The sequence below is a fragment of the Pipra filicauda genome, unplaced genomic scaffold, assembly GCF_003945595.2.
Source record: "Pipra filicauda isolate LSUMZ 115617 unplaced genomic scaffold, ASM394559v2 scaffold224_size1409572_pilon, whole genome shotgun sequence".
NCBI lineage: Eukaryota > Metazoa > Chordata > Aves > Passeriformes > Pipridae > Pipra > Pipra filicauda.
Window position 1 is genome coordinate 489,737 of NW_024104337.1, and position 15,894 is coordinate 505,630.

General features: G+C 41.0%; 1 protein-coding gene across 4 annotated transcripts; it reads left to right on the forward strand.

The window, feature by feature from the left end:
• The first annotated feature begins 664 nt into the window (after nucleotides 1–664).
• Nucleotides 665–15,215, forward strand: GMNN (geminin DNA replication inhibitor). 4 transcript variants are annotated; one of them, XM_027745336.2, is made up of 7 exons: nucleotides 665–3,599; nucleotides 9,859–9,923; nucleotides 11,608–11,706; nucleotides 12,096–12,225; nucleotides 12,899–12,981; nucleotides 13,055–13,165; nucleotides 14,740–15,215. In XM_027745336.2, exons 1-7 carry the CDS (start codon nucleotides 3,578–3,580, stop codon nucleotides 14,923–14,925), a joined length of 696 nt encoding a protein of 231 aa, XP_027601137.2. In that variant the 5' UTR covers nucleotides 665–3,577; the 3' UTR covers nucleotides 14,926–15,215. The 4 variants fall into 4 exon arrangements, with proteins under 4 accessions (XP_027601137.2, XP_039237379.1, XP_027601138.1 ...); XM_039381445.1 differs by having other exon boundaries at nucleotides 671–3,599; nucleotides 12,093–12,225; XM_027745337.2 differs by lacking the exon at nucleotides 665–3,599 and adding an exon at nucleotides 9,172–9,231 and having other exon boundaries at nucleotides 12,093–12,225.
• Nucleotides 15,216–15,894: the final 679 nt, after the last annotated feature.

The window sequence follows — 15,894 nt, forward strand, 5'->3', positions numbered from 1 at the left end:
ACGAGGAGGAGGATGCGGTCCCTGCGCTAGCGGCTCCTACGGAGGAGGGCGACGGGCATAGAAATCCCGGAGCGGCGTTGGAGGAGTACGGGTACGGCCGGGAAGAGGATGGAAGGGCTGAGGAAAGCAGCTCTTCGCCCAGGCGTCCTCGGAGGCGACGGCAGGAACGGACGGGAGGCTGCGGAAGCGCCTGCGCCTCGGCAAAGAGCGAGCGCCAAGCGAAGCTGCGCTGCCACCACCGACCCCTCAAAATGGCAGCGCCTTAGTCACACAGGCGCCGCCCTGACCGCTCTGCCGGCGCGTACCAAGCGCCTGCGTCTCTGGGGGGGGGGCGCTATCTTATGCTCCCGGCAGGAGGGTTCAGCCACCGTAGCAACCGACAAGCCTTGTCGGAAGAGGCAGAGAAGAGAGTACAACAGCGGCGTTGAGCATCTCCGAGCCGTCACCACACCAGGAATCTGGGTCGTACTTCCATGCTCTTCCCTCTCCCCCCGTCACGCCTCGTGTAACTGCCCGTGGGACAAGTACCCGGATGGGGCTGCCTAACGCCGTTGTCGGAGGGGGAGGCCAGGGCAGGGCAGGGAGGCAAAGAGGGAGGGAAGGAACACCGCCTTCCCCCCCCGCCCCGAGGTGGTATCGGCTTGGGGCAGCTCCTCTTCCTTCATCTCCGACAAATGACTGTTCCCGAAATTCCCCCTGTCCCAAATTCCGTCACCTTAAGGGAATACCTAAATTTGTTTCAGCCTTAAGCGTGGTGATATTATGGGTAAATAAGTCTTGTAGTGGCACATCTTGTGTAATTTAATCCGTCGCACGCATGCAAAGTAAAACTGTAAGTAAAACAAATATAAAAGTCCAACGAAGCTGAAGTATTCGAAACTGAAATGGCAATGGGCTCATCCCCAGCACTGATCTTGCCCACGCACAGCCCAGCCCGTGTGTGACGGTCCATGTTTCTCTGTGGTGGATGTAGCGCTTCCCAAGGAAGCTGGTTAGGGTTTATAAATAAGTAATTGCTGTTCCACAGACGCAAACCCAATCCTTTGAGAGAATTAAGCATTTTTATTTCTGCACTACAAGGACAGCCTGGAATGGAAGCGATGGAAGCGAAGCAAGGACACAAATTGCTGTGACCTATGTTCTCCCTGTCGGAAGGCCCAGGGCAAGCAGGGAGAACTGCCATCTCAGCACTGGGCCTGAGTGCCTGCTGGCCCACCCTTCATGCCTTCCTTCAGGCGTGCCAGGGAAAGCCTCGCTGTCCAACATTACCCAGACTGGAGGCGCCGGGGAGCCAAAGGGGTGGTGACTTGCTGGTATGTGGCTGCAGTGAGGCGCGGGCTGCCAAGGTGGGTGAAGGCATCTCCCCCCCCTTTCCCTGGAAGCTGGTGCCTGTGAGTCACTGGAATAGCAACGATATTACAAAGATTACGGGCAGAAGACAAGTGCGGGCACTGTTCTCTCTCATTTGATTGTGTTTCAAAGCCCATGCGGCATTGGTGATGGCACTCTTCAGTAACTCCAACAGATTTCAGTCTTTGTTCCCCCAGTCTCTGCTCTTACTTGTCTCTGCTGGTTCCCCTTGTTCTCTCCTGACCTTCTTATTAGTTATTTCCCTATAGCACACCTTTCCTTTACACACCTCCCCTGCAACACCTTTCTCTTGCCCATCTTGTAGGCAGCAGCTGCGTTTCAGTCCTTGGACCTTATTGTCTTTCCCCTGGCATTAGTCAGGCCCTCTGATGTGAACACTCTGTCTTGTCTTCCCTGACACGGGCATTGCCCACAACATTCCTCTGTTGTTTGAACAAGAACAGAGTAGAAACAGATCATTTTTACCTACTTACAGATTGCTTTTCGCTCCTAATGGCAATGCCTATTGAAAATAATCCTTTATTTGGAGGTAAAAAAGCAGGGCAGCTAAATAGGAAGATTACATTAGCTCTGCACTGTTTGGGCTATTTCAAAATGCCAGAGTTTTTTAACTATAACATCAGTCTGTCCTTAACAAGAGCTGCGTTTAGATAACTGCTTTTCCAGCCAGTTTTTTCCAGTTTTGTTTTCCACACTGCCCCGTACGACATTTTGTGCTGCAGTCTTATGCCCACTGCTATTTTAAGCCGTGACTCACACTTGGCCTGTGACCCTCTTTGTGCCGGCACAGCGGATGCAAAGAAAGCTCGGCACAGCAGTGCTGCTTGACGTGGGGATTGCCCCAGCACAGAAAGCCCTCAGAGGGAACTGGCACCTTGCCTGCCTGCGGAGGAGAAAGGAAGGAGTTTTCTTCCAGCCCAGTAACTCCAGCTGCCCTTTCGAGTGCAGGGATGCAGTCACAAGGGATCAGGCAGCTGCCCAGCCCCAGGTTGAAGAATGCATCCAAAAAATTTTGTCAAATGTAGTGCTGGCAGGAGAACAGTTTTTCTTCTGGAGGACTTTCTAGAAGAGCTATGAGGAGAGGAATATGTATACTTAGAATATATATATATATGCATATATATATATAGAGAGAGAGAGGAAACAGGAGATCAAGTACAAAATATTACGTGTTAAGCAGCCACCAGCTGTCTTCTGCAAACTCAGGCTGCTCAAATCCTTCCACAACCTTTCAGAAGGGGATGACGAGTGGAAATCACTGCAGGTTCCTTCTGTAAAGATTGCTTCTCCTCCTAATATAGTCAACTACCTCTCTTACCAAGCTCAGTAAAGATTTTTTTTTTGCTCATTGGCTGTTAAAGGTATCCTGACAATGTTTACATAAATGAGTACTTCAACCAACCCAAGTATGTTTATTATACATATATGTGCAGAAATATTTGCCATTAAAGCAATGAGTAATAGCTGAGTCTTGTCCTACTTTTATATAGTTGTGCTTCTTTTCCTCCATCACACACAATGATGAAGCTCATATGATAGAAAAATATCATCATTTCTATTTAAACATATTAAGTAACATCTTGTACTGAATGGAGAGCTAAGGCTTAGCAAAATAAATATTTGTATGCTATTGATCCATAATTCTCTTGACTAGATAACTGTATATTATTGTTATGCTTCTGACTTGGTTATGCAATGTTGTAGCATTTATAAGACAAGCTTGTGGGCCTGAAAGCTGGTGTGTATTTTGCAATTATAACACTTTGTCTAATGACAGACTGCCTCTCTTCAAATCTAATTTAATATAATATAAGATCTATTGCTAAGAAGAGAGGAATGTGCATGGTATACAGAACAAACCTGACAAGTAGGTTGTGGCAATAGATGCAAAATACGTAATAGTTCTTTTTGTTTAGGCTTCAATCCCATTAGCACAGTAAAAATAGTGTTTCTTGTGCATGTTAAATCCAGGCTGAGCAAAACAGTCAGTAGAGCGGGTCAGCTTCTGCTTGGTTAGCACAGCACAGACAAATCAGCTGGTGTCCTTGAGGCTTTCCCTCAGAGTGAGGACAGTACCATACCAAGTAGCTGCAGTCCTGTAGTCTTTGAGGAGTCAGATGCATACAGACCTTTAAGGATTTGGGTCTCAGCAGTGGGGGGTGATACTGTCCAGCTGTCATCCTGGAGAAATACAGAATCAAGCAGCATGGGCAACATTCCGTGTGAAGGTAGGAAAGACCTTGCCACAAAAATACATTCCTTGGGATAGAAAGTGAGTCATGTTTTGAGAAGCACTGCAAGTTTAGAATACGTCATTGCTGGTGTATTTTTCCTTTTCTGCTCTGAAAAACTTGCATTTTCTAGTCACCATTTTATCATTTTTTTGCTGTTTTCAGTGTAATAAAATACTTGATTACATAATAGCGTGTGGCTTTTTTTCTCTAAATTAAAAAGGATTGGTAACTTTATAGAAACATCTTTTCGGTTTGTTTTTTTTTTTTTTTTTTTTTTTTTTTTTTTTTGGGTTTGTTTTTTTTTTAATGTGTGTAATTCAGAATCTAATTCCTGTTTTCAGAATTAAATGTTTACTCATAAGTCCGTAGGCAAGACTGTACTCTAATACCTCTGCTCTTAATTTCTGGCTTAATAATTAGTTACTTCAAGATTAGTGATTTCTAGTTCATAATTAGTTTGTAAGAGATTGTAGCAAATTGGTATGGATGTTACAGACATAGGTAGGAAGAGATGAGATGGATTCTGTTATCTTTCTGTTTATACTTTCCACGCATATTGTACTGGCTGTATATGTTATAAGGAGTAACAGCCCTGAAGCTACTTGCTTCAAAAACAGTACTCTGATTAATTCAGTGCCAAATATTTATGCATCAGACAAAAATAAATTAGTATTCTTTTTAAATTTAAACAAGACAAATTAGGTGGTAATTAAAACTCTTCCATATACTTTAGAATATAATAACTAACTCTTTTCTGCCTTCAGAGTAAACATTCGTTTCTAAGGCATAACAGGAATGCTTTTGTGTAAAGAAATGTCAGTGTTTAATGCGTACACATTCCTTACATCATGTTCTGAACAACTATATAACCAATGAGAATCACAGAATCATAGAATGGTTTGGGTTGTCCACCACTGTCCACCAACTGTTGTGGTGGACAGCCATGGATAGAAGAAAATTAACTCTATCCCAGCCAAAACTAGCACACCACTGCACAGCTGTCACAGTGAATATTAAGCTTCATTCACCACTTCCCTGTGTCCCACCTTATAGTTGCGGGGTGCTTGGTCATGAAATGGGACACACGGTCTTGGAGGTATTGATCCTAAACTTCAGTTAAAGTTTACCTACTATCTTGCTGGATTTGTTACATCTTAATAATTATGTGTCTGTGTATGTATATACATACACACTTAAATATGCTTGACTATCTGTGTTCTCATTTTCTGCTTGTCCATCTTGTGCTTTCCTGACACTTAGGAGTATAACTAAAATTAACTAAAGGTTCTCAGTGCCTTTGCTGAGATGATAACTTCCACAAACAAGATATCAAATCAATTGCCACTTTTGAGTATGGTAGTTATGATTTCTTTAAGAGCTTGGCCATTTTTTTTGTGTAACAAATGCACGTCCCATCTCTAAAACTTTGCATTTATTTTAAAAATGTCTCAAATATACATTAAAAACAAGGATCCCTGCCTGTGCTTTGTACATAAATTTGTGATTCAACTTCCAGTGGACGAAGTTTTTGGTATCTGAAACACTATTGGCTCTTTTCACTGTGCTGTGTCACCTTTAACTTATGTTCTCAGTTAGTGGTGTACAAATGTATTTGTCTTTTTTAGACTGGTTTGTTCTATAAAAAACAAAAATAGTGATGTTCTGAAGTAGGTTTTGTGTTTGTCGGCAGGTGCTTGCAAGAGTAAGGGTAAAATTTGAAACAACTTGTTTTATTTGTTCAGTCTGTAAATAATATTCTATTTACTTGTAGTCAACAGATTTGGAAGTGGTTTTAGGTTATTAAATCCTAGCCTTTATAGAGAATTTTTAATTTTTAAATCTTAAAGCACTACATAAATGATGTTTTTTTCAAGGTAACTCCATTGCTGAGAAGGTTAGGACCTAACAGTGTTTAAGGGATGTCTTAGTGACTCACAAGGTTATTAACTAGGGAAAAAAATCACTAGGTGAGATGTAGATATTTCTTTTAACCTTTCACCTCCAGAGCACTAAGGATCAGTATTCACAGGACAATCTTTCATTCTAATACAAGAAAATTGTGTACTCTCTGGATATAATTAAAATGGGCTTGCATTATGAATTGTACCTAGATTGTGCTGTGCATATAATAGTTTCTTTATGCAGAGTTTCATTAGCATGCAGCCATCCATACTGATTAACCTAGTGAAAAGAAGGTAAATCTTTAATTTCTTGTCGGTAACACACTTCTATACGATGAAACACCCCAGAAACAAGAGGCTAAGGGAGGGGAAGCATGATGCCACGCTGCCATCTACTGTCACCCGGTGGATGGCTGGGAGCCCTTTCATCCCTTAAATAAATATTGAACAGAAGGGCCAAAAGAAACAGCAGCGAGGGACAGTGAGAGCCACAGGCCTTTTTTATTGATTCAGAGAGCCCAAAGCCATCTTCAGATATTCCCCAGACCTTGCTGCAGGGCTTGCACCCAGAGCAGGACTGAGAAGAGACGTTCATGTGTGTCAGAGGCTCAGCACTGCACTGGCTCTCCTGGCCCTCTCCCTGGTGGTTTTCTGCATCTCAAACAGTTATAGTCGTTGCTTACATGATATTTATGTAATAATTTAACATACACACACAAAAAAAGTTACGATGTCGTTTAGCTGCCCTTAATGTAGAAGGTAGAAATAAAGAGTCCTTAAGCACCCCAGAGAGAGATCATTATCTGCAGAGTACAATAAAGGCCTTGGCAAAAGTCACAGTGTGACTGTCAAGAAGAAATACAGTTTTGTCAGCACTTGATTCTAATAGCCAAGTCCAGACTCCCTCTGTGCAATGCTTAGGAAGTTTCCACACACTGGCATCTAAGCAAGACAGGACCTGGAGACCGGATAATGCCTCCCCACCTATTCCTATGTTCCCAGGCATGTGAAGTCATCCAAGAAGGTTTTTTTTCCAGTTATCATTTGCTATAAAAACTGATAACATTTATCAGTAGCAATGGAGTATAAAAGCTTTAAAATGTACACATTCTCTGCTACCATGAATAATCTAACAAATTGGCTGAGCTCTGTGGGAAACCTCGGGGTATTTGCTTAGGCTCACTTGAAGTGCAAATAGTCATAAGTATTCATGATAGAGAGTTTTATTTTTTATGAAACAAACAAGCTGAAATGCATTATATTGCATTCAATCTGAAGAAAAATATATTCTGCTAGCATTGGGCTGACAGATTTTTGCATGTAAAAATGCCCTAATCCCTATTTAAATCTAACCTTGGGCCACCAAAATGGGAATTATTACAATAAAGTAACTTTTTTTTGTGAGATTTTTATATAATTATACTGGTTTCTCACAATTAGGACTATGAATAACTAACTAATAATAAACTAACTAATAATAAACTCTCAGTGCTCTTTTTGAGACGGTGACAGGGTTCTTTACAACCCTTTCGAACTGAAGAAACTGAACTCAGAGACACAGTGGTTCATAAGAGGACATGTTCTTCAGATGGATAAATTGAAGGAGTGACAGCTTTGTAATAAACCTCCAGACTGTACGCCTCCAGCAAGGAACAAATTAAAAGGAAAAACAATCAGAACTGCCACATCAGAACCATATCCCATTACCTTGGCCCTTTCCTATTACCAACATTTCTAAAAACAGTTATCCCATTTCTGAACTGTAAATCCACTGGAAAACTTTCTGTGAATTAAATCTGAATCTTGAAAAGGTATTATTTGAGAAAGTTTCACTTGAAAACATAATATTTAGAAAAGTTGTATCACAGCCATAAAATACACACAGTGCATATAAATCTATGCTTGCATCTAATTTGAAAGTTTCATATGATGTTTTATTGCATTTTTATATTTCTGTATAAAAATACATAAAATTTAAAAACAGGAATGTCTTTATGTTGTGTTTATGTACACATTACCTGTATCCAGATTTTTCTGAAAGGAGATTTAATGCTGGTAAGATTTTATGCATATATTTAACTAGAGTTTAGCATATCTGCTAGTATTTTGAAATATGGAAATTTCAAATTTTCTTCCAGAATCCACAAGAATTTAACTAACTTAGGAGCCTGAGCTTTTTTTTAGTACTGTAACAGAAAAATATTAATTTAGATAGACATTCTGTATGTGTTATTTTCATTTTCTTGATAGAAGACAAAGCTAACTGAGGTGACAGCTTGCCGAGGACACTATTTATTCAAGATAGTAGGAACAAACCTGACAAAAACTGCCGAAGGGCATTATGGAATTGGGTAGCACATGAATAAAGCAATGAAATTCAATGTAAACAAACAAAGAATATATCAAAGCATAAGAAAAAGAATCTTAATTTCACATATCAAATGACAGACTTTGAACTGACCATCACTCAAGAACAGGATCTCAGAGTTATGGCAGATTTTTCCACAAGAGTGCGGCCCAGTGTTCAGCAGTATTTAAAAAGGCAAATCAAATGGCATACAGTTCACAAAAGAGCAGGAAGATGGAACAGCTTTCATGAAAGGGATATGTAAGTAGACCTGGGAGAGAGAACTGGAGGGCAGACTGTGTAATTGTGGCCTAGATAAGGACAGATTGTTTGTTGTCTCTTCCAGTCCAAGGACAGGGGACATTAAGGGCCAATACAGGAATCAGGTTCAAAGAGAAAAAAAAAAATTGAAAGAGAAAAAAAAAAAAAGGAAGGTGTTCTTCAGACACTGGTTATTTGAGCTCTAGAAGTACTTGCCAAAGGATATTGTGGACAATGCAAATTTAAATGGGTCAATGGGAGACTACACAAGTTTATGAAAGAGAGATCAGCTTTATTTCCTTATTCTTGTTTAAAGATTTCCTAATGCATAATTTTTTATGTTCTGCTTTTCATCTTTCATCGTGCTTAATACATTTTGATAAGTACCATACAGTTTATTTCCAAACAGAAGATTAACAGTGTGACATGCTAAGTAAATACTTCCCTCTGAAATTATCCTAATTTCTAACAGCTCCATCATATTGCTTGGGAAAAATGTTGATAGCTGCTCTACAAGACCTTGATCACAAGGAAAGTCCTAACTCTACAAATGTTTACTCAGGAGTTAGCAAAAGATACTATTAACATAAATAAAAGATAAATGTGCAAATACTTGCAGGAACATAAGTGTCAAGTGGCCTCTAACAAAGTTAACGGCATACTTCAGGCATAATTAATAAAAGCTGTAGCCTGTATCATGTATAAAATTATTACTGTGTATCAGGCATGGCGGCTTAACACTCTTAAATTTTCTTCCCCGGTTTTGCAGATTGTGCTGTGTTTAGATTGTGATGACAATAAAGCGGAGAGGTGATTAAATTTGCTTTGGTACAACTTCTTTATTAAAAAAAAACAAAGAGAAAACAACCCAACGAAAATCCAAACGACCACGAACTGCTCAGCGTTCCCCCTCCCGACCCTCACGGCCCTCAGCCCCCGTCACGGCCCGCGGGGCGGGGCTCCGCCGGCGGAGCGGGGGGAGTGTGGCCCGTGATTGGCTCGGAAAGCGGCCGGAGGCTCACGTGACCTCGGCGCTCCTTATAGGGGAGGGCCGGGCGCGCGAAGAGTGCTAGGGGTGGGAGCGCGCGCTTGGGCGTCTGTGCGGGAGCGGCCGCCGGTGAGCGGGATGGACGGAGCGAGGGAGGGAGGGAGGGAAACGGCGGTGGTGGGCGCTGGGATGGGATCGGGAGACGAGTGGGAGGGAGGGAGGGACAGGGCTCTCCGTCTTGCTTGAGCCGCGGGGGCGGGGGGAGCGGGCGCTCGGGCTTTCACGGCCGCATTTGGGTGTTGGCGCGCTCCTGCCTGGCTGCTCCCATTGGCCGCGGCGGCGCGCGCGGAGGGAGGGGTGGTGCGCGCCCCGCTGGCGGGAGCGGGACGGGGGGGGGGGACGACGGGACGGGACAGGGATGTCTCGTGTGTCCCCCGTGTCCCCCCTCCCGGTCGTTTTGGGAGTGCGACTGGGCCTGCCCCCGCCAACCCTGCGGGAAGGCCCGTCCACGAGGGGTCATGTGGCAGCGCCGGTAACAGCGATGTGGGGCGCTGCCTTCCCAGCTCGTATCTCGGTGAGGAACTCCAGGAGAGGCTCCAGAGGCTGTAGAAGAGCCTCGTCACCACGACTGACTACATAATGCTGCCATAAAAGCTGATAAACCGAAATTGTAATGTTCTGTAACTAGTGTCCCCCGAACTTCGGTTGCAGCCGAATGTTATATTATTTTTTTTACCTCTTTTTGTTGTTTTGCAGTTGATCCTATGCATTCCAAAATGAAACAGAAACTGCCTGCAGAAAAATCATCAGAATCTCTGCAGGTATGGGCTTTAAGGCCTTGAAGCTAGTACCTGCTATCTGATGCAAGCTTTATATCCACCGAAGAAATACAAAGCAATCTGTTGCAATGTGCTTCCACCTGACTTATGTTTAGTTGGCTTGAGTAGTCTCCTGGCCGTCTGTGTGGCTTGGGAACATGCTGTCCTTCTTGGGCATATGTGCTTATGACTACTTTTTTTCCTGTTGCTCAGCAAGTCCTTTTTACTTTGACACTGAACTTACTGTCTCTCCATGTGATTTTTCCCGGGTTTATTTGGTGCTGGCTATGTGCCTTTGCCTACTGAATCTGTCTGGCTGGTGAGGGGTTGTAGAGTAGGTTCTCTAGTCTGTCCTTTATAGGGATGAACTCAGAAAGAGTTAAATCTCTCTTGACTTGAGCATGCTTTAGCTGAAGTATTCAAGCAGGCAGATTGGTTTCTAAAGTCACCCTCCTGAATCGTGGTTACCTTGGAATTCGTGGAAATGCTTACAAGATTTAAGATTTTGAGGGTTGAGTGATAAGTTACTAAAGTTTGTACCTATTCTTGTGTAAGCCTTTTAACGTAGGCCCTAATCAGAATTGTACAAATACAATGTGTAATAGAGGCTAGTAGTCCTCATGTCAGGAGGCATATTGATTGTAATGAAAACCTCTGGTATTAATGAAAATTGCCAATTGATAAGTCTGACTTACACACACAGCAGTCTTGTCCCGTAGCGTCTCTACTGTGTAAATTCTTCGGTGTGGCTTTTTGCACTTTCAATGGGTTAACTCCAGAATTGGTCAATAACTTCTTGGCAGAGTGTACTTAACTAACCTTCAATAGCAGCGAGTGCTGTCTGACACACAGTGTGATTCTTGTTCCCACAGCAGTTAATGTTTGTCCTTGAGTTGAACAGTAGGATAATTGGTGGCAGAAACTACCGTGGGAAAGGCGAACTTGTGTCATACGAAGTGCGGTGTGAATCGTAACTTTCTCACGCTGGTGTGGCATTGTGTTCTGGCTACTCTTGCTTGGTTGTCTGCCATTGTTTGCTATCCCATGGTGGCAGTGTAACCAACCCAATCAGAAAGCCTTAATGCAGGAAAGAAGTATTTATGCATGATAGGAGGGGTGATAATCATACTGTTTAGACAAAACAATAGTCTGGATCAAAGCAGGGAAACTTTTGATCCATTTTAATGGATAATCAAAGTAACACAGCTATTGAAGTGAGCACCACTTGATGGTGTGTTCTCGGGTAACAAAATCGGTTACTGCCTGAAGTGATGTGTGTAACTTCACCACCTAAACATGCAATTGCAGTCACTTTTGTCTCTGTCCCCAAAAGTCTAATGCTGCTGCTCTCAAATGCAAGTTTCAGAGTTTTAGCTGAAGTTCAACACTGTAACTGGCCTTCAAATACAGTCAGAATATTTCTGCTGTAAGACCTGTTCAAGTTCTGTTATGAAGGGTGTTTTTATAAGAGGCAGGGACTGAACATTGCTTCATGAGATTAAGATCTCTCTCTGCTACAAATAACTAGATCCCCTTATTTACAAAAGCATTAACATAGACCAGAGTGTCATATCTTTGTCTTGAAAAGAATACCCATGGGTTATCATAATGGAAGTATGAGTAATTCCTAATTTTCAGTTTATGTAAAGAGGAATGGCAACTGCCTGAACCATATTTGTCTTTTTAGAAATACCTCACAGATACCACATGCACTGCTTCCCCAAGACGGACTCTTAAAATGATTCAGCCTTCAGCAGCAGGTAGCCTGGTTGGCAGATACAATGAGGTATGAACTAAAAGATAATCTGTAGATGTGTAATTATTTTGACCCATAGTGAAATACTTTTTTCCTTTTTTCAGTTTTTAGCTGAAAAATATCTGAAAAAGTGTAATCTGCTAACTAGTGTGGCACAGCTTAAGCTTTCTATTATTTTAGTAATAAATTATATTAAAAACTAGCAACTTCCCAGTACTTTGGGAAAATTTCTGAGGCATTTATTTTGTTAAATCTATCGATATCAAGGAGCATGTTGGTAAACTAGACCTATAACGTGAAGAAAGCAGGACTTGTAGAGACTTATTTGCAGTCATGATTGAGCAGACTTAGAAGTTTGTATTTCTATAAAAGCTGAAATGTTGCTCTGAAACTAAACCTGCCTGTGTTTTATACAGAAGAAATCTTCAGTCAAAAGGAAACTCTGGAATAACAAGTTTGCCTCAAAGGCTTGTAATGCTGAGGTGTCTGTGGACAAGGAGCAAGAAAATGAGGATGGTGTCATTCAAGCTGTAGATCTCATGATGAAAGGTATGTAGTAACTTCTGAAACATTTTCTTGCACTTTAAGTGCTATGCTGCTGTTGGAGTACAATTGAAACAGTTTCTTTGTCATTTAGATAAGAGCTTTTTGGCTTTTTGTAATGCCTAGCAGGAATTGATGATACTTATCCTCTGTAGTATAATAAAGTTAAGATATCTAATATTTGAGTTTATGGCAACCACTAGCTGAGAACCATTGTATGCAGCAGTATTAAGAAGTCTTGTAGTTTGTTACCTTGGCTGGGCTATAAGCTTTCAAGTGACTAATAATTAAGTTGAAATGAAGGCCTGTTCTGGCACAGTGTGCTGTGTGTGCAGTTTCTCAGAACCATTATGCCCAGCATGGACATAGACTTGGGAATAAGACTTCTGTCTCCCACAAAGTACACAGTTAGACCAACATTTGCAAATCTTGCAGAGCCTGCTGCCATGCTTGAGGCAGCTTTGTGAAGGCACTGTCTGTATAGCCATTAATGCAGTGTAGCATCTGTTTCCTGTAAGTTTATGTAATTAGTTGGAGTTTTACAGCTAAGATCTGAAAATGCTATATGGAGTGAGTTCTTAGTATCACAGCTCATAGGATACTTGTGTGTGTTAGATATTGTCAGGTGTTCTCAAGAATTTCAGTCTTAGCACAGACTTACTGTAGCCTGTTACTTCAGGAAGTCCTTCACCTCAGTATTGGAAAGAAGTGGCTGAAGAAAGGAGGAAGGCTCTGTATGAAGTGCTTCAAGAAAATGAAAAGGTAGCTTCTGAAAGATAACTACTTCACTACTGGCTATTGTCTTCCTCTTCTAACATTTTGTTATTTGAACCAGTTGCACAAAGAAATCGAACAGAAGGATGGTGAAATTGCCCGCCTAAAAGAAGAAAATGAAGAACTCATGTCCCTTGCTGAACATGTGCATTACATGACCAGTGTGATTGAGGTACTTAAAGCAATTTTCAGTTAATGTTGTAGAATGAAAAAGTGAAAGACCAGCAAAGGTTTTTATAATGAATCATGACTTCTGTTTTGTGTGCTCATGTGACTCTTCATTTTAAATTGCTGCCTGACCTGTTTCTTGCAGGATTGCTCTAATTCTAGAGGCATAAAGTTCCATCTAGGGGATGAGTTTTTCCCACTTTAGAACCTACAGGAGTAATGGCAAAGTACTAAGACTAATGCTTTCTGAAGGGGGGATTCAATCTACTTTTAACAGCATTTGCATATTGGAGATGGTGACAAGGGAAGGAAGGGTTCATCTTCACTTTTTTGAGATGACTTAAATATACTTTTATATATATATATAAAATATACTTAGTAGGTTGTGTGAGACTGCTGGCTAAATGAAGTGCCTGTATGTACTGTATCCTTTAAGGAACTGAACTTGAAACAGGAACACAAAGTAGAGCAGTGAGAGGGAGAAAGGAACACTATGTTCTTTAAAGTCAAGGTTTCACTGAGGCATTGCCAGTTTTATGGCCCAAAAAAGGCTATGCATAAAGTCTGTAAGGTTCTTAAATGTGTAAATCTCGAGTTCCTTCTGAGAATTCCTTGGGGGTAGGTAGTTGTGTCACTAATTCCATGGCTCCTCTATCAGGAATGGATTCTCTGTAACAGCCTCTGAAGCTGTAATAAATATATAGATAACTTGAACATCAAGGTTCCATGGCTATCAGCTAGCTTATTTTTGCAGGGTTGCAGCTCTCGACTGGGATGTAAAGCTAGGCAAATATTTTGATTCTGTGATGACTAGACTGGGGAGGTGGAAACAAAATGAAATATTATTGAAAGCAACTTGATTAATCAAGAAGTAAACTTCATCAAATTAATTTGCAATTAATGCAGTTATTTAGATCAGCCTTGAAAGACTGCTTATTTGCTACACTTGAATTTTTTTTCTATTCAGGGAGTACTGCTTGTTAGTGATAAACCTATGGGCTGAAATTACATTACTTGAAGACTTGAACTAATGTAATTAGAAACTTCTGTACAGTTCTTCAACAGCTAAGTTCACTTCTGAGCTTCAAAAATGACCTGTAAAAGTCCAGTTTATCTTCCTTAGATCAGGTTGGGTGAGGAACTTTTAGTTTGAAGTACTACAAACTGCTGAGTCTTATAGTTCATCTAGTCTTAATGTAGCTTTATTATCACTGATTAAAAATTATGGAGTTAATTGGTTGTACAGTAATTTTTTCTGAAATTAAACCTATATGGTACTATAGTAAATATTTAACTTGGGAAGCAGCTTCCCATATTTTAGGTTGCCTAAGGTAACCCATCCTACTGAAGAACCTAAGAAAAACTTAACAGTCAACAAAGCAAATGTGGTCTGCAAGTTAGAGGTAGTAATTTGAGTTGAAATTGTATGAAGATTTTTGTAAGTGACGAGTGTTTTTAATTATATCAACAACCTCCAAATGAAAGTGATTAGCTTGCTTAATTCAGTATGCAGAGTCTTATTTCACTGGTTATTAAGTAGAAAAAGTATTAAGTTCACTGTCCTCTGTTTCTTTGTAGAGGCTAACTGGTCAAGGACCTGAGAATCTTGAGACACTGGAGAATCTGACTCTGGAGGAATCTAGACGAAAAAATGAAGAGCATAACTGTGGAGATGAGGAAGGGCTGTCACAAGTATCATCTGGCTTAGGGGAGAATAGATCAGATCTTGCTTCAAAGGAAGAAAACCATTTGCAACTGGAATGACAGCTTTTAAATAGGCTTATGTATGTGGCTTTTAATTGCAGACTTCCTCTTAAAAGGATATACTACACCTTCTCAGGTATAGACACTCTTGTGGAAGTGTTACAGATGTTGGTATTTTTAACTGGCAGTATGTGGCAGTGGGAGTATCTGGATGCTGCATGGAAAACTTACTACAGGCTGCACGTAGTTACTTGTGTGAAATGCACATACTGTGAATTTCAACTGTTGTGTAAATACCTTATCTGACATAATTCATGAACATTGATAAATAAATCTTTGCCTTACCAAAACAGCCTCTTAATTGAGTGGGGAATGGCCTGTAGATGGAAACTTTCAAGTTTTTTAGGGAGTGCCTGGGTGGTTTTTAACTCTTTAGATTTGCAGAATTCTGGAGAACAGAGTGACTGTTGGTGGATGGGGGGGAAACAAAAACTTGTATGCTTTTTTGGTGAGGCTTCAGAAAGACAAGAATGAGTACTAAGAGTCAAAATTTCAAGTTTAGTTAGATTTATGCTTTTCAGGTGTCTTAAAGAATTTCCTCTGCCTTTTAAGGGAGCCTTTTGCAAGTTGTAGAGATGAAAGCTTCAGTAGAAAGTATTAGACCATCTCTTTTACTAATACATTCATTGGCTTATAAAGAGAAGGTAAAGTGTTCTTGATCACAGTAGCAGCTGTGCTGAAAATTAGGTAGAGACAAAGCAGCCTAAACTTGAGAGGTATGGTGGAAGCAAAGTCAGTGCCTGATATTTACCCAGAGATGAGACACCTTATTACCAAGGTAGTTAGGTTCTGAAGAATTTACATGAATAAAAAGCAGTCTTTAAAATCTTGAGCACCTTATCTGGCACCTGTATGGGGTGTGGCTGGAGAGTAAGTTGGATACAGGTTTTCCAATTGCAGTTGTTCTGTAACAAGGTCTTCTAAGGATATGGTGGACATTGCCATAGCTTGAGAGGGGCTTAAAGTTGA